The following is a 24,604-nucleotide window of genomic DNA, read 5'->3' on the forward strand; positions in this document are numbered from 1 at the left end:
TGGCTCAATTCTCAGTAAAATAAGGACACCAGTAACTTTTCCATAGTAGCTCTGGGAGTTTTTGAACTCTCATATATATTATATGATACTACATGTATTATATACACTTTTTTTTTTGTTTAAAGATTTTACTTATTTGAGAGAGAATGAAAGCAAGAGAGACAACAGAGGGAGAGGAAGAGGGAGCAGCAGACTTGCCACTGAGCAGGGAGCCCGAAATAGGGCTTGATCCCAGGACCCAGAGATCAGGACCCAAGCCGAAGGCTGAACCACATTCAAATCCATCAATTCCTTTGGCTCGTAATTTATTAAACTTTACCCTCTTTTTCTTGAACTCACTCTCTCATCTTTAAAACCAAACAATTCCCTCCCCCATCCCATAAAAATGAAAACCTTTCCTCTATACTACTTTCTAACTACTGTTCCATCTTTTCTCCTTAGACTCAAACTTCTGTGATCCTCGAATTTGCAGCATCCCATGGGGTAGACTATTCATACTGTAGTATCTTCTACTACCATTCAAACCTCAATCCACAGCAATATGCTTTCTGGCTCTTCTGCTTCATGAAGTCACTTTTGCAAAGGTCACCATTAACATCTTAATTGCTAAAGTCAATGAACATCTTTCAGACTTAATCTTATTTGATATCTGAGTAACATATATAATTGCTTATCACTCCCTTCTGAAATCTCCTTCCTTGGTTTCTATGACCATGGAAGCTACTAGTTTTCTCTTTAAATCTTGGGAGGTCCTTCTAATTCTTCCTTACAGTTTCTTTTTCTGCTTGTACTTTGGATGTGGATGTTCTACCAGGATTCTGATCTTGGCTATATTCTCATCTGGTCACTTGGGAGAGTGCTTTCATTTTCACACCTGGGAAATCTTCCAGCTTTAATTAACTGCATGCTAAGAATAACTATTTATGTCTACGTCCACACTCCAACTGCCTACAGAACATTCTCCACAATGATGTTTTAGAGATCTGAAAATCAGCATATCCTAGCCTGAAATTCTTTCTTCTAAATCCTTCTCTCATATTCTTTATCAAGGTTCTAGAACATTACCTCCAAAAGATTCTCTCCTTGACCAAATTACTTAGCTCTTTTGAACTTTATTCTGAGAGGTCAATATCTAATCAAGTCTCTCATCTTCCAACATCTTCCAGCTGATATCTGATCACCTCAGCTTGTTTTCAGCAAGAATCCTATTAGGTTGGTTTAGATAGAATCCTCCCTATCCCTAGTATTTCCTCTCTGTAATTTTTTATCCACTGATCTGCACTCTACTTCTTAGTTATAAGTTCTCATTTTTTGGAGTGGAGCCCAATCTCTCTCACCTACTATAAAACCTCTTTGTAATAGTCCCCTTGATTAAAGTCCACCTTATTTCCTTTAACAGGTGTCATGAATAATTTTTCTTTTTTTTTTTAACATCATATACCAAAGCTGGACACTTGAACATTCCTAATTTCTCTCTTTTTTAACTTTCACAACCAAATGGGCCACTAAATTACACTATTTCAATCTTTAAATCTCACTGCAATAGCCTTGGTTTGAGTTTTTACCATTTATCATTCAGGATACTGTTAGGCTTTTGAACTGTGTGCTTATAGTCTCATGTACTTCTAACCTAGCCTTCAAAATGCCAACATTGTGGGCTTACTAAAATACACAGGTATTATGTACTGACTTAAAAAATCTTCAGGGACGCCTAAGTGTCTCAGTCGGTTAAGCATCCTACTCTTGATTTTGGCTCAGGTCCTGATCTCAGGGTTGTGTCCAAATGGACCACTGAACTACATTGTTTCAATTTTTCAATCTCTTTTTTCTATCCTTACTGCAATAGTTTTGGTTTGAGTTTTTACCATTTATCACTCAGGATACTGTTAGGGTTCCTAACTGTGTGCTTCTACTCTCTTTCCTTTTCTGTAGCCATTTGGAGCTCTTTTCTATAATGGGATACTGCATGATTTGTTAATTGAACAAAGCCAATTAGATTTTCACATTTACTCACTTCTTTGCAAAACTAGAAATGCAGCTCTAGAAGCATTTCAAAGTTCATCTATTTTTTTTTTTTTATCAGTGCCCAAGTTTCCCTTATTTATTTTAAAAGGCTTGTAACTTGTATTCTTTCCCTGTGCCTTTGAGATTTAAATGTTAAAGTACAACATCAGGGAGGTCATTCTTATCAGGAAAAAAATGAAAAAAAGAAATATTTAAAACTTAGCTTAAGCCATCCAGGCAGGCAGCTTTAACTTACTCCATCTACCAGAAAAACAACTTAGATACAAATTCTTTCTAACTAGTAACACAGAGGCCATAAGGTCTCTATTTACATCTGTCTGTATGTTTACGTGTGTCTAGTATATGTGTGTATTATAGATGAGTGGTATTTTCTACCTCTGGAAGGTATTCTAAAATTTTTTGTAAAAAACTCTATTAAATGGACTTAAAATAAGTGCTTAAATAAATTCAGTATTCATAAAAAGTTAAAATAAAATAGAAACTAACCCAAATACTTTCTGAATTTACGTCACCTAAGAAAATATTTAATACTAACATTAGCTTAAACTTTGTTGATTTAATTAAAATAAACTTTTCTTTCAAGTTATCAACACTGAATAAAATGCATACATACAAGTCTTATTCCACCTGGGTTTATCAATCAAATGAGTTTATGTTAACTCTTTTTTTTTTTTTTTTAAATATTTTTTTCTTTATTTATTTATGATAGTCACACAGAGAGAGAGAGAGGCAGAGACATAGGCAGAGGGAGAAGCAGGCTCCATGCACCAGGAGCCCGACGTGGGATTCGATCCCGGGTCTCCAGGATCGCGCCCTGGGCCAAAGGCAGGCGCCAAACCGCTGCACCACCCAGGGATCCCAGTTTATGTTAACTCTTAACAAAATTTGTCAGCAAGAAAAATTAGCTTGGGATGATGGCCGATTTTGTCTAATGTCTAATGAAATTTTGGTGGGTAATCTAAACATAGTAAAAAACAAATAAATTAAATGGATGTAAATAAGATAAAAAGTTTTTAGGTGAACTTTTAAATAGTCTCTCTAAATCTTTTTGGTAACCTGGAACCTTAAAGTTTTGCTAGGTTAAGTTAAATGATGAGTTAAGTTAAATTCATTAACTATTCATATCATTTTCAAATAAGATAAAGTACTGAAACATTAATTGCTGAATATTGGTTTATCCACTTTTTACTTCCTTCTACAGAGGAACTCAAGGTATGTGGATTTACTAGTAAACATGTTATGCCACTCTGACAAATTTTCTCTGCAAAAGCATGTTTCTAGAAATCACAAAAAAGTATTTGTCTGCTAATCCACAGAATGGTAATGTAAAAGTTTAATTTCTGACTTGTTAGATTTCATTAGAAATTAAAAATTTCTAAGGGTTAGAAATTCTAATATGTGTAATTAAAACTGCTAGAAATAATAAGGGAAAAACATCCTATGTGTGGTCAGGGTTGTATGACTGGAATGAATTATTTTTTAAAATATTTTTATTTATTTATTTGAGAGAGAGAGACTAAGACAGAGAGAGAAAGCACAAGCAAGGGGAGGGGCAGAGGGAGAAGCAGGCTCTGCTTCTCTGCTTGGCAGAGAGCCTGATGTGGGGCAGGACCCCGGGATCATGACCAGCCAAAGGCAGACTCAGGGGCCCCAAGATTGGAATGAATTTTAATTAAGTACTAGAGTTTTAATATCAAAAATAAGCCAGTACAAACTTAGAATTTGGTTTTCTTTCTATTAATAGAACAGGTTTCTTAGATTACTGGTCTACTCTTAATAAGAATTTTAAACAAAGTTTTTCTTTACTTTTAGGTAATCTGCCTAGAAAGCAAAGATTATGTTTTGTTAAAATAATTTCCTGTGTTGTTTTTAACAGGTCTTTGATTACTTAAGAAAACTGAGTCTTCTCTATTAAAGGAGCGAAGTTTCATTTAGAACTATTTAAATTTCTGTATTAGCCTGTTAAGTCTTTGTCATAAATAAAACTCAAAAGGGATATTAAATTATCTCAGGTTGAAAGAGGCAATTTTCCATTTAAAACAAGGGAAATTTACTCATTTATCATTTCCTCATCAATGTATGTGTAGCCTAGAATGTTTAAGTTACTTAAAAATTTAATTCAAATATTTCTAAGACAAGGATGTACTCAACTCTTATTTTCCATAATATCTTATTTAAAAATTTATTCCTTAGAAACTACAAACCACATTTAAGCATTAAAAATCTTTTTTTTGCTTTTAATAATTGTTTTGTTACTTACCTGTTCTAAAGTATCTTCTAACCCCATTTTTTTATTTAGAGCTTTATTAATTTCTTCTTCAGTTTGGTTCAAGAGTTCCTTGAGTGGTACCTATAAAATACACAGGGATATGGGTTACATATGATATATGTAATTACAAAATTTCTCAGGAAGCATTTACATATTATGATAGAAGTAGCCACTTTGGAGGAAAAAAAGTGAAGCCATGATGTTTTTAAACTAAATTAACACATCATAAATAAGACAATAAAACTAATTTTTTTCTTTAAAGATTTATTCTAGAGAGAGAGAGAGAGATAACACAGGAGCAGGGGGAGGGGCAGAGGGCAGAATCTCAAGCAGACTTCCTGCTGAGTGTAAAGCCTGACACGGGGCTTGATATCACCACTCTGAAATCCTGACCTGAACTGAAACCAAGAGTCAGATGCTCAATCGAAGAGCTATCCAGGAGTATCAACAAAACTAATTTTCAGTGTAATTTCTGTAACTATAGAATGTAACTTGCTTTTGGTTTTGAATACTTGCAAAATCTTAGATTTGCTTATGGAGTCTGAAGATTCATTGCTATTATTTATACATTTTATAAGTACAGTTATTTTAATACAGTAGCTTTTCATTTTTTTTAAAAAGATTTTATTTATTCATGAGAGACACACAGAAAGAGGCAGAGGCACAGAGAGAGAGGCAAAGACACAGGCAGAGGGAGAAACAGACTCCCTGCAGAGAGCCCGATGAGGGACTTGATCCCAGGATTCCAGGATCAAGCCCTGAGACGAAGGCCGATGCTCAACCACTGAGCCACCCAGGTGTCCCAATATAGCTATCTCTTTTGAAAATAATTTTTGTTTTTCTCTTAATCCTTTTCAATTGTCTAATCTTACAATTATCTGCTTGTATGTCTTCTCTTTGGTATTTATTGAAATTTTTTTATAATAGCAAAAGACTTGAAACAGCAAATGTCCACCAGCAGGGACTGGTTGAATAACCTACAACAATGAGGACTTGGAGGCTGCAAAAAGAACTAGGAACATCTCGACACATTACCGCAGAGAGATCACCAGGGTGGGTTGTTCCATGAATAATGCAAGGTAGGAGTCCAGAATAGACAAATGTTTACCAGTTTACTTAATGATAAAAGTCAGGACAGCCAGATGGAAGAGATGCATAGGGAAACGTACTTGAGAAGAGGCACAGAGTTCCCATGCCCTCTTGGTGTGCCACTCACCTGGCATCTCCACATGTTTAGCAACCTTGAAATTCTTACTGCTTACATTTCTATTTATTTATTTATTTATTTATTATTTTTTTTAAAATTTTTTATTTATTTATGATAGTCACAGAGAGAGAGAGAGAGAGAGAGAGAGGCAGAGACACAGGCAGAGGGAGAAGCAGGCTCCATGCCGGGAGCCCGATGTGGGATTCGATCCCGGGTCTCCAGGATCACGCCCTGGGCCAAAGGCAGGCGCCAAACCGCTGCGCCACCCAGGGATCCCTACATTTCTATTTATCCTCTAATTATCTTTCAACATAATATGAGTTTCTCATTATTATTTTTTTTATAGAGGTCATATTCACACTTTAAAAATGATTAAACTCGGCAGCCTGGGTGGCTCAGTGGTTTAGCCCTGCCTTCAGCCCAAGCCCAGGGTGTGATCTTGGCAACCTGGGATCGAGTCCCACGTCAGGTTCCCTGCATGGAGCCTGCTTCTCCCTCTGCCTGTGTCTCTGCCTCTCTCTCTCTGCGTCTCTCATGAATAAATAAAATAAAATCTTTAAAAAACTAAAAATGATTAAACTGAAATAATTAAGTTAAAATGAATTTAACATAAAACTACTTCTTTAAAGCATATAGTTCAGTGGCATTCTAGTACATTCAATGTTGTATAACCGCCACCTCTCACTCCAAATCATATTCATCACCAAAAGAAAACTTTGTATGTTACTGTGTTTTTAGTATGTCTTTTGAAGTTATTGCTGAGTTTTAGTTTTGGCTGTTCTTTTTTTGAAAGATGAAATGCCTCTTTAAGAACTTTTCTCCAAATACTACTTATAACAGTGGGGTTATATACTTTCTGGATGCTATTCCTATTTTTATTATTCTATTATTATGTAAAACTATTTTCAGAGATCACAGAAAAACTTTTCCCTCTTTTCACAGAATGTGCATTCTTTTTGTACTGGGTAATCCTTTTTTTTTTAAAAAAAAATATTTCATTTATTTATTCATGAGACACAGAGAGGCAGAGACCTAGGCAGAGGGAGAAGCAGGCTCCATGCAAGGAGCCTGATATGGGACTCAATCCCAGATTCTGGAATCATGCCCTGAGCCAAAGGCAGATGCTTGACCACTGAGCCACCCAGACATCCCTGGGTAATCCTTTCTACAATGATTTGATGCAGGCAATTATTTTCTTGCATCAGCATCAAACAACTCAAAATAGTAGTGTGTAAACTATATCCCTACCAGCCTGTCTCTGTCTACCTGCCTACCTAGTTATTCTTTGAGAAACAATTCAGTAAAAGACTGTTTATTGGATGAATTTTTTAAAAGATTTTATTTACTTACTTACTTACTGAGAGAGAGAGAGAGAGAGGCAGAGACACAGGAGGAGGGAGAAACAGGCTCCATGCTGGGAGCCCAATGTGGGACTCGATTCCGGGACTCCAGGATCGCGCCCTGGGCCAAAGGCAGGCGCTAAACTGCTGAGCCACCCAGGGATCCCCTGAATTTTTTTTCTATAGAAAATGAGTCTAACCCTATTTAATCAAATTCTGTTCACCAATAAACTATGATCTCTGGGAAATCAGGAGTTGGTTGTTTCTGGGTACTTCATCTTCAGCACCTAGCTGGTATAGAACATAGTATGTACTTAATAAATAATTTATTGAATGAATAATTCTCAAGGGAAAAATGCATACCTTTAGACTCTGACATGCTTTTTTTTTTTTTTTTTAAAGCTTTTATTTATATATTTATGAGAGACACAGAGAGAGAGGAGTGAGACAGACAAAGGCAGTGGGAGAAGCAAGCTCCTGAAAGCCCGATGAGGGACTCAATCCCAGGACCCCAGAATCACGCCATGAGCCAAAGGCAGATGCTCAACCACTGAGCCACCCAACCGCCCCCCTCACTGACATTCTTTATTCAAAACTAAGTATTTTGAAAATTGATATTTTTGAGGGAGCACTAAAATACTAAAATCTGTGAATAATTGAGAAGTTTCAACAGAACGATTTAAAAATTTTCTTCTTCAAATTACATCCTTGTCCATATTTAAAAATTTGGTGCAGATTTTTCATTATTGACTGCTGGTGTTACTTAATGCCCTATTATATTTCATGCCTTCGCACATGCCTTCATTTGTGTGCTTGTGCCTAAAGCTCTTTCCCACAGACCATCCCAATAAATACCTCATCTTTCAAGATTTCATTCTACGTCCGCTACCTCTGTGGATATTTTTCTTTCCCCTCAATTCTGGTAAGAATTGATCTCAATACCATAGCTTATAAACATTTCTAATAAAGCACATACATAGCAATGATTTATTTATATCTCTCTTTCTCTGAGGGGACAAGTAGCAACTTAAGAGCACAGGTAATTTTTCTCTTTATAATCCTAGTGTCTATATTAAATATAATCAAAATTTCTTTTGGTTAGTTGAGTAAATAAAGTAAGGAGAGAGGAAAAGGCTTTATAGTTCAAAGAGGACGGTACAATAGAGAGAATTTAAGTACCAAAAAGAAAGTAGATTAAAAATTTCAGTGTTTTATTTCTATGTTCAGTCCTCAGTTATGAACATGCTGAAGTTTAAACTCTTATAAATAAATGAACAAGACATCAGTCATATCATTTAAAAATCTTTTGAAGTACTCATGATTACTTACATAAACTTGAGCTCTGTATTTGACAAGGCAGTTGGCACCAGCTTCAGGATTAAACTTAATTTCAAAGTCATAACCTTTGGAATTTTCAGCACCCTTAGGGATAAGTTTTAATTTTCTGGCCAACTTGTGATACTCTGATAATTGTGTTTCAATCTGTAAGAAGAGAATACAAAAAGAAATGTTAAAGTAAACCGAAGAGTCCCATTCCATAAGGTTTTCAAATAGCATTTCTGCAATTATACATAAAAATTATATGTATTTTACGGTAGTTTAGTAATTTGGTTTATTTCAGTAGTAAAGGTGGTAGTTTTAAAATACAAAGAATGAAAGATTTTATTCACACTAAATTTGTAGGATAATTTAAAGACGGTAATTAATTAGTAAGCAATATACTACTGTTCTTTCATTTACCAAATAGTTTGGAACAAGAATCTATATTCAGGTATTAACTAAAACTTACTTTTTAAAGTGTCAGAGAAATTATGAAACAAAGTAAACCTTAATATTGTCAATTTACAAAATTAAACATTTCATTTATCCAAAATAAGTGAAATGCAATCATTTAAGTCACATATGTTATTTTAACAAAAATATTTCAATAACACAATTCCATATTTCCTGGTCTGCTTTCCTTTCAGGGCTCTGTTCAAATTACATCATCAAAAAAAGGCTTTTCCTCTAATATAGCACCCTGATTTTCTCAATCCTCTTATTTTTATTCATAACACTTATTACTAATTTAATACACACATAATTTGTTGTTTTCTAGCCACAAAATTGAACACTTCAAGTGAAAGAATGCAATGGGGGAAGAACATTCTTTGGAACTTGCTTAATTTGTAATTTCCAAAAATTTAAAGCTCCTAAAAGCAATATTACTTATATATTACATTTAAGATTTTACCTATCATCCATCTATCTATCTATCTATCTATCTATCTATCTATCATCTAATCTATTTATCTATCTATCCATCCATCCATCAATCCATCCATCCATGTAATTTCTACATCTAACATGGGGCTCAAACTCATGACCCCAAGATCAAGAGTCACAAAATCTTCAGACTGAGTCAGCCAGGTGCCACTCATTTAACATTTCTTACTAATGAATCAGGAAATAATTTCAACTACTCTAATTATAATATAGCTTTCTAGGGATTACTAAGATGTGTAGCTGTTTGTCCTTAATAAATGGTTTTACATGTAGTTGCTTCTGTTCTTCACTAGCATTTTATTTCTCTAAATGAAAACAGTTTTTACAAGCCCATGCACTTTACCATGTCTAACTGCACGGAGAGCAAATGTGTGACACATTTTTTTCTTCCTACAACTAATTCAGACAGTGAAAACTGATCATATATTTTCCTAATGAGCAGATGCAGGCTCAATGTTTACCTCAACATAGAGATCCAGAAGGCTACTACCAGTCAGAGATGGCATGTGGAATAAAAATCAGTCCAGAAAAAAAAGATAGATACAATGTTTATATTAAACTTTTGCATTCTACTATCATTCTTTTTTTTTTTTTAAAGATTTATTTATTTATTCATGATAGAGAGAGAGAGAGAGAGAGAGGCAGAGACACAGGCAGAGGGAGAAGCAGGCTCCATGCAGGGAGCCCGACATGGGCCTCGATCCCGGGACTCCTGGATCGCGCCCTGGGCCACAGGCAGGCGCCAAACCGCCGAGCCACCCAGGGATCCCCTCTACTATCATTCTTTAATCTTTCTCTTACCTAGTATGTACCCTATGGTTTTCTTCTCACTGTATATGGCCTACTCTGTCCCTAACCAAATCACTGCTTACTTATTTCCCACATAATTTTCTTCTTTCAGCCTCATCTTCCCAAATAAAGAATAGCATTTACATGGCTAATTTTAGCTAGCTATAAACTCAGGAGTTCACCTGGTCCAGAGATTCATAACTTCTCCCTTCCCAAACAGTGCTTCAGAGATAAAATATATTAATTAACGTTTGTTGAAGGAACTCATTTCAGATTCACTGATGTAGTTTATCCACACCTCATTTTATTAATAAGGAAATCAAAGCTACGAGAGGTTAGATAACATGCTGAGTCCTCACAGGTATATGATGGCAAATCCAGATTTAAAATATAGGTTACCAAAGTCTAGGTTCAAAGACTTTTAGGATCACCAGTATAGTCTACTTTTTTTTTTTTAATTAAAAAAAATTCTTTTTTAAAGTCTATTTCTTATAAATGTCTATGTTTCTCCTTAATACACAAGAGATTACCTAGAGGGTTAGGATGAGAGAGTAAAGATAGTCAAAGCAAAGCAAAAGTATGGTGAAACAGGCCTAAAAAGGAGGCAGCGTTTACTGCTCATGCTGAACTGTCCTTTCCATGAAAAATTACATGTATAGGTGTGTAAAATACAAAATTTTAAAAATGCAACACAGTTAAAAATTAGAAATAATCTGTATTATGCCTACTTTATAAGGTGACCAGGATGAAAAATCAATACTGTCCCTTTGGGCAGAAACAGCTGATTTGTTTGAACTATTTTTTTCATTTTAACATAGTGATAAGTATTTATAAGAAATGATGTGCTAAAAAAAAAAAAAAAAAAAAAAAAGAAATGATGTGCTAAGGAAAGTGCTGGAAGTAATAGGACAAAAAACCCCATTACCTTTGGAGCAAAACAGAAACTAAATTTTTCTCTGTGAGGTATAAATTTTAGTACTATACCTACAATAAACAAACATTATAACTGAAAATACTAGAGGAGAAAACTTCAAAACTTAATTTTGAAACTATTTTTTTTGTTGAAAAAAAAAAAAAGATAGCCCTTTGGAAGACATGTTTTATTGCCTGTTCTTAAAAAAGTCTTGATTTACATAACTTTTCTTAGGAATGCAATAGTGTATATAGCAGAAAAGATAACTTTGGAATTATCTGATAGGAAAATATTATTTGGTCCCTAGACAACCTGTTAACTTATTGTTTTAGAATACATTGGTGTTATGATCATGATTATGCTAAATCATTAAGAAAAAGTTCATGTCTACTGAGAGCTACATTAAAAAGAAAGAGTAAATAGTGCATAGCTAGCAAGGCAGTATAGAACATTTAAAAGGGATTGCCAACAAAAATAAGGATCAACTTTAATTATCTAGAAATTCATATGGTCAGTGAGCCTACTTTCTTAACAATGTTGGCTAAAAGGATACTATACTATCTATAAAACTGAAATGAAGTCAAATAATTTGGTTCTAGTGAAGGTCACTAGTGACTGCTGTTACCAAATCTGAGAGAAAATTTTAAATCCTGTTATTGCATTTGACACTGCTCACTCCTTCCTGACTTCCTTTCTCAGCTTCTATCTTCTTGAACTCTCTTGTTAGTCCTCAGTTTCTTTTAGTCCACTCTTAAGGGACCTTTGCCCACTTTAAGATGCTAGTGCTCCCTTCTTCCTATGCGTTTTTCCTTGGTGAATTCATCTACCCTTGTGGCTTCAATCACAATACATACTGATTTTTCTTAATCTACATTGCAAACACACATATTGTTTGCTCAGGTTCAGACTCACAGAACAACAGCTTATTAGATATTCTCACTTGGATGCCCCATGGACCTAACAGGTCTAGCATACTATCTCTATGCCTGATTTCTATTCTATTTTGGAGTAAGTGGTACTATTGCTTGCCCCATTGCCCAAGCCAGACACTATGAATACACCCCTTTTCTTTCATCAAGTCTTATTCACTCTACCTCCTAACTAGTCAGGATCTACCCATTTCTTTGAGCACTATCTAAATTCAGCTCATAACTTGTCACCACATTACTGCCACATATCTTTATCTGTTTTGTTTCCTTCCAATCCATTTTTCCCATGACCAAAAATGAGATCTTTCTGAAACGTAGTATGTGATTAAAAAATTTTTTTTAAAAAAAGATTTTTATTTATTTGAGAGGGAAAGTGAGAGAATGAGCAGGGAGAGGGAGAAGCAGGCTCCTTCTTGACATGGGGCTCAATCTCATGACCGGAGCTGAAGGCAGATACTTAACCTCTTGAGCCACTCAGGCACCCCTGTTTAAAAATCTTGAGGGCTTCTTGGAGCTTTCAGGATAAAGTCCAAACTTTTAAATATGAAAAGAATCTTTATGGTCTGCTCTGAGCTTTTTCTCGAGTCTTCTCTTCTGCTGTGCCATATCCCTCACTATTAAACTACAGCCATATGAAAAGATTCTGATGCCAGAATACAACATGCTATTTGCTCTCTGGGCCTTCCCATATACTTCTTCGTTTGCTGAATCCTCTACCTTTGCCAAGATAATTCTTTTTTTTTTTTTTTTTTAAAGTAGACTAGTGGTTCCAGGGGTTGGGGGAGGGGAGAGTGAGGAGTTCTTTAATGGGGAAAGAGTTTCTTTTTTTTTTCCTCTTTAAGATTTTATTTATTTATTTATGAGAGACACAGAGAAGCAGAGACATATGCAGAGGGATAAACAGGCTCCTCGCAGGGAGCCTGATGCAGGACTCAATCCCCAGACCCAGGATCAGGACCTGAGCTGAAGGCAGACGCTCAATTGCTGAGCCACCCAGGAGTCCCTGCCAAGATAACTCTTACTTATACTCCCCAATTCAGTTCAAGTGTTACCTCCTCAAGGAAACCTTTCTAAAAATCACCTCATATATCTCCCTGAGACAAAAACACTACATTTGGGTTAGGTATACTATATGCTTTCTCAATACCCTGTGGAAACATCTTTAGAGGTGTGATCTCTTGGTAGAAAAATATCAACTAGATCAGAAGTTTCTTGAGAGGAGAGTCTGTCTTTTTATTCTTCTAAGCTCAGCATGGGAAGTGGCACACAGCAGATGTTAATTAAATGTTTGACTAGTGAATAGGTAAATGAAGAATTGACTCATACCCTCTTCTAGAAGGCATGTGATTTATGAAAATTATTTTCATGGACTTAGAGATCTTTTTGCTTTTTTCTTGGTTTACTACTAAAAATTACAGGCTACCTTAAATATGATTGAGAGAAATTGGGGTGTTATTGAATTGACATAAAGGGATAAGTGTGTTTTTTTTTTTTTTTTTTTTTTGGGATAAGTGTGTTTTAGTAAAATATCAATGCTAAAAAGTTTTACTTCTTTAGCCAATTTATTCTACCCAGTTTTTCTTAATAGGGATAGACCTTTATGATGTCAGCTCTAAGTTGCCACTCTGGAAATGATATGACATACCGCCTCCTTGCCTCTGGCATATTTTAGCTCTTCATTCCACAGCTGCTGTTGTTCAGCCTCCAGGTCTTTGGTTAATTTATTAATGGTCTGCTGCAATTCATTTCTTTCATGATTTATTCTCTCGATGTCTGCAACTGAGTACTTCTGGTTATCAACAATATTCTGTAGGCGGGTATTCTCCTGTTTCATTGTTTCATATTCTAGTTCTGCATTAAAACAAATTTGTTAAGTTTTTCAATTCCTACAAAGAAATTGAGGCCATTATTTATTTTTAAAACATCACTGAGCCATTTTAAAATAAAATTTTTTTTTTTTAATTTTGTCTTTACACCTAATGTCTTTAACTTACAACCCCAATATCAAGAGTCAAATGCTCTACCAACTGAGCCAGTCAGGCACCAGGATGCCATTATTTAATAAAGTTGATTAAGACGTCTAAATTTCCAAGTTATGTACATGTATATTTTTCTCTTCTCTTTTTGGAGATGATCCTATTTGATCCCACTTTGTTAATAACATTGCTGAAAGATGATACAATTAAAGTTTTATGTTAGAAACTTACTTCCCTATTGGCTCGCATGACTTTCAGAAAGTGCTACATAAAAAAAATGACCCCAGACTTAATGACTGGATTGAGAATTATTACACTTAAAAGGGATAGTCTGCCAATGCTCAGTTCAAATGCTTTTAATACGCCAGTATGATTCTCTGCAATAAGTCAGAAAACATACAAATTTTTCACAAACATAAAAATATATCAAATACATCACTTTATTATTTCACTGACATTCTCAGTAGTTTGATCAGATAATAACTAACTATAGTGGTTAAGTTCTTGCTCTATTTACCAAAACTTGTTTTTTTAAAAAGATTTATTTATTTGACAGAGAGAGTGAGAGCACAGGTAGGAGAGGCAGGGGGAAAGACAGAGAGAGAGAGAATCTCAGACTCCATGCTTAGCATGGAGCCTGATGTGGAGCTTGATCCCAGGACCCTAAAATCATGATCTGAGTTAAAACTAAGAGTTGGACACTTAACCAACTACATCACCAAGATTAAGAAGCAAAAATGACTATATTATTATACTAAGATAATGGTATTTAGAAACAGCAAATGATCAAATGATCACGCAAAGGGGCAAGAAAATTTATCAAACTTAAAAATATTTTGGATTATATAGAATGGTGTTTCCCAACCTTTTGTTATTTGTAGCTTACAAAGAATATGATAGTACTTTTAAGCTGGTTGGGATAGATGGATGAGAACTCACATGACCAAAGGGGCCAAGACAATCATCCCATGGGCTGACATGGTCAAGATCTTGGCTTTGTTATAATTCATTTGTAGCACTGTATTTGGAAACCTCTACACTTGAGCTCAAAATAAATTAATAGTTGAAGTAAAACTTTATACATTTATCATAGCACAAAAAAATCCACAATGTATAATATCCATATAGTTTAAATAGGTCTTTCATTCTTGGCCATGAATGACTAAATAATCATGAAAGTTAAAATACTCAGAATAAAAACATCTTAGGTTATCAAATTATTATCTCAAACTAAATCAATCTGGAATGGCAAATGATTGCTAAAGTATCTCTCTCACCTCTTCAGCTTGAAATTATTGGGGAAAATTCTCACAAGAAAAGTCAGAAGTATGACAATTCTCTTAAATGCTAATGAGAAAGAGAATATTATAAAGTATTGATTTAACTGCATTACAAATATTGCTATAATAAAAATTAGTCTATCACATCATCATGTAGAACAAACATTGGGGCTAATGTAAATAATTTAAAGGCTTGGTTTATAGTAAATCAAATATATGTAATCAGAGTTATTTGGAAAAAAAATAAGCTGATTTGACAAATACTCCATATAATTATTATCCTTGACTTGACAGATGGTTAATACTACATATACTAAGCATTAAATCAAATATCCTAAGGACCTAGGACTATCTATAGAAATCCTATGTGGGATAGACATAGCCTAAAAACCCTATAAGAATAAAACTGAAGCAGCCAAACACCCAGAAAAATACTACAGTAGGTCCACTGCACTGAGTTATTCATTTTGTAAAGTGCCATCCAATGGCCCTGCAATGTATGGATACTTTCCTTTGCTCTCCTGCTGGCAGTACAGAAATATAATCCATAGCTTACAGTATCTTACAGTAAGATAACAGTACCTTACAGTTTTATGATTATGACTGATATATGCTTATGAAAAACAAGGTTAAGAACACACATGATATAAACACACTTTCTTTAATTGGGCTTCTGCTTCCATGGAACTGTAGTACTTCTGTCTTTCCAAGTTACTTTTCTCCCAAGTGGCTTAGGAGGAGTGATGGAGGATAAGACCAATTGTAGCAGACTAAAGCCAGTAGAGATTTAAGAATCTGGCTTGTTAATTATAAGGTGGAATAGAATATTCATTTATATCAGGCAGCATATGTTTTTAGGTTAGGTCCCTCTTGGCTTTAAAATATCAGACATGTAAAAAAAAAATATATCAGACCTGTGAAAACATGTTAGAAGGTGTAGTAGGTTGAATAATGGTCACTCAAGCATATGAAATTCTAATTAATGGGATTTGTAAATATTTCCTTATTGGAAAAGAGGCTTTCACAGATATGATTACGTTAAATATTTTGAGGTGAGATTACCCTGGATTATCTAGTGGGTCTTAAATGCCATCATAAGTGTCCTTAAAAGACAGAGCTGAGAGAAATGGACACAAACAAAAGAGAAGACCCACGAATAGAAAAAAGGTAATGTGAGGATGAAGGCAGAAATTGGAGTGACATGGCCAAAAGTTCAGGAATGCTATCAGATAACAGAAGGTGGGCAAGACATGGAATGAATTCTCTGTGCTAAAATGTGGACTTCTGGCCCTTAGAACTGTGAGTGAACAAATTTCTGTTGTTCCACCAAATTTGTGGTATTTTTCTACAGCAGCCTCAGAAAACTAATACATGTAGAAGGCACTGAAAACTTGGTAGCCTGCTATAGCCATTCACCATTAAAGGAAAAATGATTTGGATGACAAAGCTGTCTCTGTATATGATAAATCCCAAGCAGGTCCCCATTTCAGTTTGAATATCCTCTTTTAGCATTGATTGTACTTACCTACTCTAGAAATTTCTTCATCAAGACCATTCAATTTCTGGTCAAGAATTGCTGAATGAGACTCCAAATTGTTCATGTATGCCTGATATTTTTGAACATCTGCTTGTAAGGAAGTTTTCAGTTTTCTCAATGACTCTAGACGATTCTTTAAAAGAAAAGAACATATTATTCTAATTGACAACCATTCCATACTTTACTTGAAAGTAACACAGTATTATTTAAATTCATCTTAGAGAAAGGTGTATTAGCATTTCCTTTCCCTTTTAGAAGGAGCCAAAGAACTAAAAGGGAACTTTGCTGTTATTACCTAATTAAGAAGATACACTTTTCAGGAAGTCAGTTGGGATACAAAGAGCCAAGGGCCAGAATGAAAAAGCACAAACATTTAAGATCTGATATTTTATAAAACAGTCTAGGCATTTCAATAATATAATTCACAAAATAAAATTAGGTATCTGCATATTATTTAGCTTTTAGAAAACCCTTAGAATACAATATGTTATACAAAGCCACTTATCACCATTCCCTTTTCACTAACTACATAACTCAGGGCTTCTTGTAAATATTGTTCCCTAGAGGTGTGTAACATGGAGACCTTGTTCAAAAGATCTTTTTAGTCTTATGTAAATAGGTAAGATTCTTTCATCATATTCTGAACACCATTAGTTCAAGACTGATAGATCACAAGGGAAAACAAAGCTCTAGAGATAACAAACATGTTTTCATGGGGAGGTCTGTCCTATGTAAAAAAAAAAAAAAGAACTTTTAAGATGCTTTTTTTTTTTTTTTGATAAATAGCTGATATCCTCTAAGGAGATCCAAGAGTTCAAAAGAGCTAAGTATATAAGCCTATCAATGATAAGCATGTTTACTAACCGGTTCTTTTTCTCTTTCTTGTTCCAATCTTGCAATTTGTTCATTCAATGCTTTATTTTTTGCTGCTAGTGACTCCAGCTTAGAAGCATCTACATTAAATAAATCCTCTGGAGAGAAAACCCCAAAACTTAGTTAAGATCTCAATTCTGCCTATAAACATTTTCCCCCAGTTCACCATTGATCGCGCTTTCCCTTTATTTCCTTCTTAGTCTCTGCTCAAAACGCTACCAGTGAAGGATATCCTCTCTAAAATAGCAAACCTTTCCCTTCATTACACAGTCTGCCCTCTTATCTTGCTTTATTTTTCTTAGCACTTATCATCCTTTGACTTAGAGTTGCTTGTTTATTATCTCTAGTAGAGGTAATCTCATAGGGCACGGATTTTCTATCGCTTATTCATTACTGTATCCTCTGTGCCTGAATAGTGGCTTGCCCACTGTAGGTATGTAATATTGTCTGAATAAATGAATTCACTAAATGTTTTTTATACTAGATCACTATGAATTTTCCTCTTTTAAAATGAAACTTCATTTACATCCCTTTCTTATGTGGACAAGCTGAAATTGTCCTTATTATTTCAGGGAGATACGTCCAATGGGAATATATGGGAAATGCTTTCGCCTTTTGTGCCAATAATGGCAAGGCGATACTCTACCATTTTGATTGATTTCATTAGAGAAATAGTTTTACACATCTTATATGTTTTACCCACCACTCATTTTACACCTAAGACTATTTCAATAAAAAGAAAAAAAAAGTAAAATAATTCCTCTGGAACATTTTAAAGTTAGCAAGTATATATTGAATGTCACTAGGTTGTAAAAGAGTGGAAACATAAAGAATTTCTTTCTTCAGAAATATAATGGTCCATTAACTGCTTACCACATATTTTGAAAGGACCTTAGATCTTTTGACTAATTAGCACTTTAATTTCTCGAACAGTAGAGCTAGAATATTATAGGAATATCACAGGAATAACATTTGCTGTTTATCTTCTGTGTTTCTGGTAGTGTGTTTGATACTTTATGTACATGGCCACATAATCCTTGCAAAACTTCGTTAGGTTAAGTAATTTGTTAAGGTCACATAACCAGGAAAGGATTTTGCCTCAGACTGACTTCAACATTGGTATTCTTTCTGCTTAACTATCACTTCTCTCCATCAAAGAAACAATGAAGATGAAAATTAGTAGGCATCAAGATACATTTAGAGTAGCTCATATAAATGTTGGGTGTAGTAAAATAAGCTACAACTCCATGAACAGTTTAATACATGACTAATAGCAAGCACACTAGTAATGAGAACACTTACTCAGCTTTGACTGCAACTCTGCATTCATCTCTTCAAAACTGTCAGCACCAGTCATGAAACTCTCATAGCATTTTATGGTGTAGTCCAAAAACAGCTGATTGGGTTAAGCAGATTTAAAACAAAGCTATTATTCTCTATTTAGTTTGTTCCATTTTTCTAAGTGGAAATTTGAATTTGAATTAAAACAAGTCAGGAATACTAGTTATATGAATTCCTATAAACGAGATACAAACCTAGTATATATCATTAATTATGCTGCACAGACTTACTCAGTCTGCTACTTCCAATGTGATGAGGATAGAAAGAACACAAATTTAGATAATGGTGATAATTAGTAAAGAGTAAAGAAACATATCTTCAGAATTTTGAGGTCAAACAACAGAAGCTTATTAATAAACATAAACATAAAATGCACATTCATCTTTAGGGACAGATTATCCTTATGAATGAACCTTATGAAAAACTCATGAACTGATGATCATCTAAGTCCAATTAAACTGACAAAGTCTAGCTATGAAAATCAGAATGAAGGCTATAGTTACACAGTAATTTCAGTCTAAATAAATGGCTTGGTTTGTAGAGATCTAAATAGTAGAATATTGTCATTTTTAATATTTATCCAAGAAAAAGTAACACTATATTTTGCAGTTATGAGGTGTTTTGGTCACTGAAGATGCATGCTTTGTTAGGATGTGAGAATGGCGGATCAGAATTTTCCAAAGCCTAGATGAAATAAATATCTCCCAATTCCCTTTGTGCTGATTCTCTGCTAACTAAGTAACCTCTCTATTACTTGGTTGATATGTAAAGGGTACTCTGAAGAGGCAGTATGAGTCTTCCTGTAACTGGAAAGGTAAACCACTGATGATAAATTAATATATTTTCATTCTATTTCAGATCAGTCTCTTGTGAATTTGGTGACCGTGAATTAGTTTCTTTAAGTTTGGTCAATATTGATTTTGCAGATTAAAAAAACAAAATTAAGCTTTTGCAACCAAATGCTCTGCCACTAACAAACTGAGTTTCTGGATCCACAAAGGTGAGGCTCAGAATCTGGTGAATCTGGATACTTTGAAAACCCTCTTTAATTTATAATAGCACTTTATAATTTCCAAAGTGCTGCTCAGTATATTGTCATTTGAAATAATAGCTAAAATAACAAGAATAACTTTTACTGCTGTAACCTTTAGGATAAATGTCAAAAACTTAAATATCTAATAAGTGTTGAAATTGTATTTGGCTGAAAAATGAGGTAGAGATAAATCTAGTCCAGTACACATACTGCAACATAGGAGGAGAATTCTCTCAAGAGTATGATCAAAGGCTTTCTAACAGCTTTTCCAGCAGGGGTCAATCCTGAAGTAGTAAAAGGTATGGTTTACTCCCTGTTTAAAAGGAAAAAAAGCAATGATACCTCTTTGAACTATTTCCCAGGTAGTAATAAAAAAATGAAACTGAAGTTTCTTGCCACTTTCTTTTTATGTCAAATGCTCCAAAGAATGTAGATTAGAATTAGCATAGAAAATGGTTTTCCTTCTTAGGGACCTGCATGGTGATCGATCTTTTACATGTGCTTGGCACATTAATGTTTAATATCAGTATTATAAATCTATTCCTTGGAGTTGGTATTTCCTCTATTTAGACATGTAAATTTGCTTATTTTAGGAAATACGGTGGAGTTACTTACATAGTTTAGGCTCCAATAAAGTATGGCTTGGGAACCGATTTAGATCATGTTTACACTTTTACCTCAATCCCTTTTGGACGTGGTAACTCAGATCTAAGTGGTAATATGCCTGACTAAAAAGGCCAAAACAAAACAACCTACATGTAATATCTTAAGACTCAAAGACTTATAGTTTCTATTGACAAATAATTATATTAGACTTATGTTGCCAGTATTGATAACTTCATTCTAAAAGGTAGGCAAGAAATGTTACATCTATAAATAAAACAATAATGTGTTATGATTTAATTATAATTTTCTTGCATTTTTTACTTAGTTAACATTTTATTTATTTATACTTATTTTGTGAAAATGATTTATTTATTTTAGAGAGACAGCATGAAGCATGAGCACAAGTGCACTGCTACACATGCTGGAGGAGGGGCAGAGGGGGAGAGGGCGAGAGTCTCAAGCCGATTCTGCACTGAGCATGGAGCCAGATGTGGAGCTCAACTCCATGACCTTGAGATCATGACTTGAGCCGAAACCAAGAGTTGGATGCTTAACTGTCACCCAAGTGCCCCACTTATATAACATTTTAAATTTCTACACCTATTTAATTTTAAGAAACTACAATGTGATTTCAAGAATAAATCTATTAATATCTAAAAGATTCAATTTTAGAAGTTTTTCAGGAAGCAAAAAGACAAACACTACAAAAGACTATACTAATTTCAACAGTGACAAAGTTAATAATATCAAGATAATGCTAATGTTTGTGGTAATGTAAGATACCTTATTGTGCATAATTCCATCTTCAGTTTCTTCTCCCCAAGGCTGTCCATCATCAAACAAAGGTGAGCTTTCTTTCATGGCATTATGTAACTAATAAGTATACAAATAATATATTTAAGTTGATGAAGTATGAAAAAAATGTACAGCTTTTATGTTTGTCACATTTGTTTTAGCGTAATTTTTAACGCATTTACATTACTCTATGACTGAAAATCTCAAGAGGTCATTTCATTGAGCATCAAAATGTAATGTTTTTGATATGTTAGTAACTAAATCCATTAGGATTAAAAAAGGATTCAATTTTAGAAAGGATGGATTCCATATTTAGTTCTATAAAATAGGCTTTTTTTTTTTTTTAAGATTTTATTTACTTAGTCATGAGAGATACAGAGAAAGGCAGAGACACAGGCAGAGGGAGAAGTAGGCTCCCTGCTTCCTGCCCGATTCGGGACTCAATCCCTGGACTCTGGGATCATGCCCCGAGCTGTAGGCAGATGTTTAGCCACTGAGCTACCTAGGTGTCCCAAATATGCTGATCTTTATGCTGCTATTAATTCATTGAGAGCATATACACACATTTTAATGAAACTCTGATAATCTAAAAAAAAAAAAAAAAATTGCCACATAAAAGGTAAACCAAAAAATTATTTCTTTTAATGAATTCAAGTTTGGTATTTAAAAGTTATCCACAGGTTCCTTCAGGGTGTATAAATATGAACTTAAGATTGATTACAATATAAAATATTCAGAAACACAATTGTTTAACCTTGAAAGTGACAACAGATATTGTAGCAAAACATTCAGATGTTTATAATGATAAGCTAAAAAGGAAATGGCTAAAGGATTTTAAGGCAAAGAAATCCCATTTTGCAATACCTGTTTTTATAAATTGTCTTAAAAGCATAACCTTCCAAACATGAAAATTACTAGAAAATGTAAATGAAGTGGCTATTAAATGTAAAGATATAAATCTGTATCTAGTATAATGCACACCAAGCTTCTAAGAAAAGCATCGTGCATTAGGGATGTAAAAGAAGAATGTGGTTTCTGTTAAAAATATTTCATTAGGGATCCCTGGGTGGCGCAGTGGTTTAGCGCCTGCCTTTGGCCCAGGGCGCGATCCTGGAGACCCGGGATCGAGTCCCACGTCGGGCTCCCGGTGCATGGAGCCTGCTTCTCCCTCTGCCTGTGTCTCTGCCTCTCTCTCTCTCTCTCTCTCTCTCTGTGACTATCATAAATAAATAAAAATAAAAAAATTAAAAAAAAATATTTCATTAATTTTTCTTACCCTAGGACTTACATATCAGATTCCTAAATTCTTATCCCAGAGTTGCTTGTCAAATCTACTTTCCTATTCCAAAGACACTCATAGAAGACTTTTTGTACATCTAAGGAGAATGCAGGCAAGTCCATCAACTCATCCTTTACTACTTCTTCCTTTGAGAAGGCCTCAAGTGACAATCAGATTTAACTAAGTCTGAAAGACATGCAGGGCAGAGCCCAAGATTAAGAGCAGAATCTTCTATTTTGTTATCAGGATAGATAAAGAAAGTATTTCAGATGCTTTGTCAAAGGTCCATGCGAAAATTCTTGATACTCCACAAAGTTAAAAAAGACCCTTACAGAGGGACAAACCACTTACTAGGAGCTATATAAAACATTACTACAAGAATTAAAAGTTCTTCTGAATTGAGGAGATTTGGTTCAAACAGTTTCAAAGTGAAATTGTATAGAGATAATCAGAAATATGGATTTGAGTAATATTTTTTCAATAAAAGGTGACATTTCTCAATATACCACTTCTCTCTATAGTGAAATATGAGAGGAATAAAGGACTCAGAAGGCCTGAGCCTGCCCAGGTAGTGGAGTTAAACCATAGCCCAATCCATTGCTCATTGTGTAGCTCTTAGCCCTACCTGCCCAGAAAGCCTGGCTGGGACATCTGAAAAGCTTCTTAGCTCAGAGATACTTGAGCTAAGAGCCTAGAAGGCAGAACTGATCATCCACTGAGCAAAGCTAGTGACCTCATTTGGACAGGATATTTGGGGCATAGGCTGGCTTAAGTCAAGACCACAAAGAGCCATTGGGGCCTGTTTACCTGCTCTACTCAGGCAGAAGAACTGATTTACAATCTTATCCACTGCTAGTATAGCTTCTAGCCCTGCCCAGGCTGGAAGCCTAGCTGGAGCACCTGGAAAACTGCCTGGCTGAGGAGCATATGAAGATAGCCTGGCAAAGGCTTTGATCATCTATAGAGCCAAGTCAGCAATCCCATCTGGGCCAGATTTTGGTACAAAGGTTTGTCTGATTAGCTCCTCAACAAGAATCTTGCCAGCCCTGTAGTTTGTTCTGTCTCCTTCCCCTACTCTGGTAGAGAATCTAATCCATATAGCTCTTACCACTGCTGAATACAGCCTCTAACCCTGCTAACCAGGAAACCTTGATAGAGCTCATGGGAATCTCAATAGCCCACCTTTAGCCCCAGTTACAGCAGCAATTGAATGGAGAACCTGCTCTGTTTCTATAGACCCAAGACAGTAGCCCTGTTACTTGGGGAGCTAAGCATGTAATTCTCTCTGATTTGATCCCCAAGAAGCCTGGTTTGTCATGAGGCCTGGTTTGAAGTCCCAGTGGGACGGGGAAGATAATTTTTAGTGCTGCCCAAACTGAATACAGTCTCTAGCCCCACTTGACCAGAAAATCCTTACCAGAGCACCTACAAATATGTGTAACCCATCTGACAACTCTGATTATAGTGGTTCCAGGGTGAAGAATCTCACTGGTGGCCCTACCATCTGCAGGGCTGAGATGGTGCCCTGTTAGACCAGGGTACTTGGAGCATAGTTCTGCTTAATTTGAGCCCCAAACAAGAGACTTTCCAATCTTGGAGCATGTATGGGGGCCTCCTCCTAAGCACGGAAACTAAACTGTAGCCTTGCCTGCTGCTGTTTACAGCCTTCAGCCTGCCTAATCAGAGAACCTAACGAGAGCATAGCCCATCCTACAGCCTTACTTACAGTGACCCTTGAAGGGAAGCACACAGCTCACGGCCTTCCTCATACGGAGAGCAAAACCAGAAGTGGCTCCTTCTGTACAAGGAATTCAGCACAAACTCATATCATTGATATGGGTCTCTAAACAAGTCAGACAGGCTTTGGGGCTATTCTGCTGCACCACCATGGCAGAGAAACTAATTTATAGCACTGCAGCACTGCCTACTGCTGAGTATGGTACCCAGGCCCAAATATCCAGGAAATCATGGAGGCTGCCCTATAGCCTCACTTGGGCAGGGAACCAAGCCAGCAGTCCTCTATAACTGTTCTCAGACAGCAGCATTTCCCCCACTCTTCTAACCTCAGAGCTTGGGCAGTGGCCTTTCCCAAAAATAGATCCTGATATAAGTAAGCCCCACCTGCCCAAGTACATTACTAGAGATGT

General features: G+C 35.3%; 1 protein-coding gene and 1 long non-coding RNA gene across 5 annotated transcripts in view; one reads left to right on the forward strand and one right to left on the reverse strand.

The window, feature by feature from the left end:
* The window catches only part of NDC80 (NDC80 kinetochore complex component), a 49,006-nt gene that overhangs the window by 8,345 nt on the left and 16,057 nt on the right, over positions 1–24,604 (reverse strand). For all 4 annotated transcript variants that reach the window (XM_077900184.1, XM_077900186.1, XM_077900185.1 and 1 more), the window contains exons 7-13: positions 21,167–21,256; positions 18,706–18,799; positions 17,395–17,501; positions 16,519–16,663; positions 13,383–13,588; positions 8,171–8,323; positions 4,286–4,375 (exon numbers count right to left, since the gene is read on the reverse strand). In XM_077900184.1, coding sequence (XP_077756310.1) covers positions 4,286–4,375; positions 8,171–8,323; positions 13,383–13,588; positions 16,519–16,663; positions 17,395–17,501; positions 18,706–18,799; positions 21,167–21,256 — 885 coding nt within the window. The remainder of the gene's footprint in view (positions 1–4,285; positions 4,376–8,170; positions 8,324–13,382; positions 13,589–16,518; positions 16,664–17,394; positions 17,502–18,705; positions 18,800–21,166; positions 21,257–24,604) is intronic.
* On the forward strand, positions 1,076–21,239 carry LOC144315515 (uncharacterized). Its single transcript, XR_013381232.1, has 4 exons — positions 1,076–1,212; positions 5,222–5,373; positions 19,603–19,744; positions 20,762–21,239. It is a non-coding gene; the product is annotated as an uncharacterized LOC144315515 (long non-coding RNA).

This window comes from Canis aureus, chromosome 6 (assembly GCF_053574225.1).
Source record: "Canis aureus isolate CA01 chromosome 6, VMU_Caureus_v.1.0, whole genome shotgun sequence".
Taxonomy (NCBI): Eukaryota; Metazoa; Chordata; class Mammalia; order Carnivora; family Canidae; genus Canis; species Canis aureus.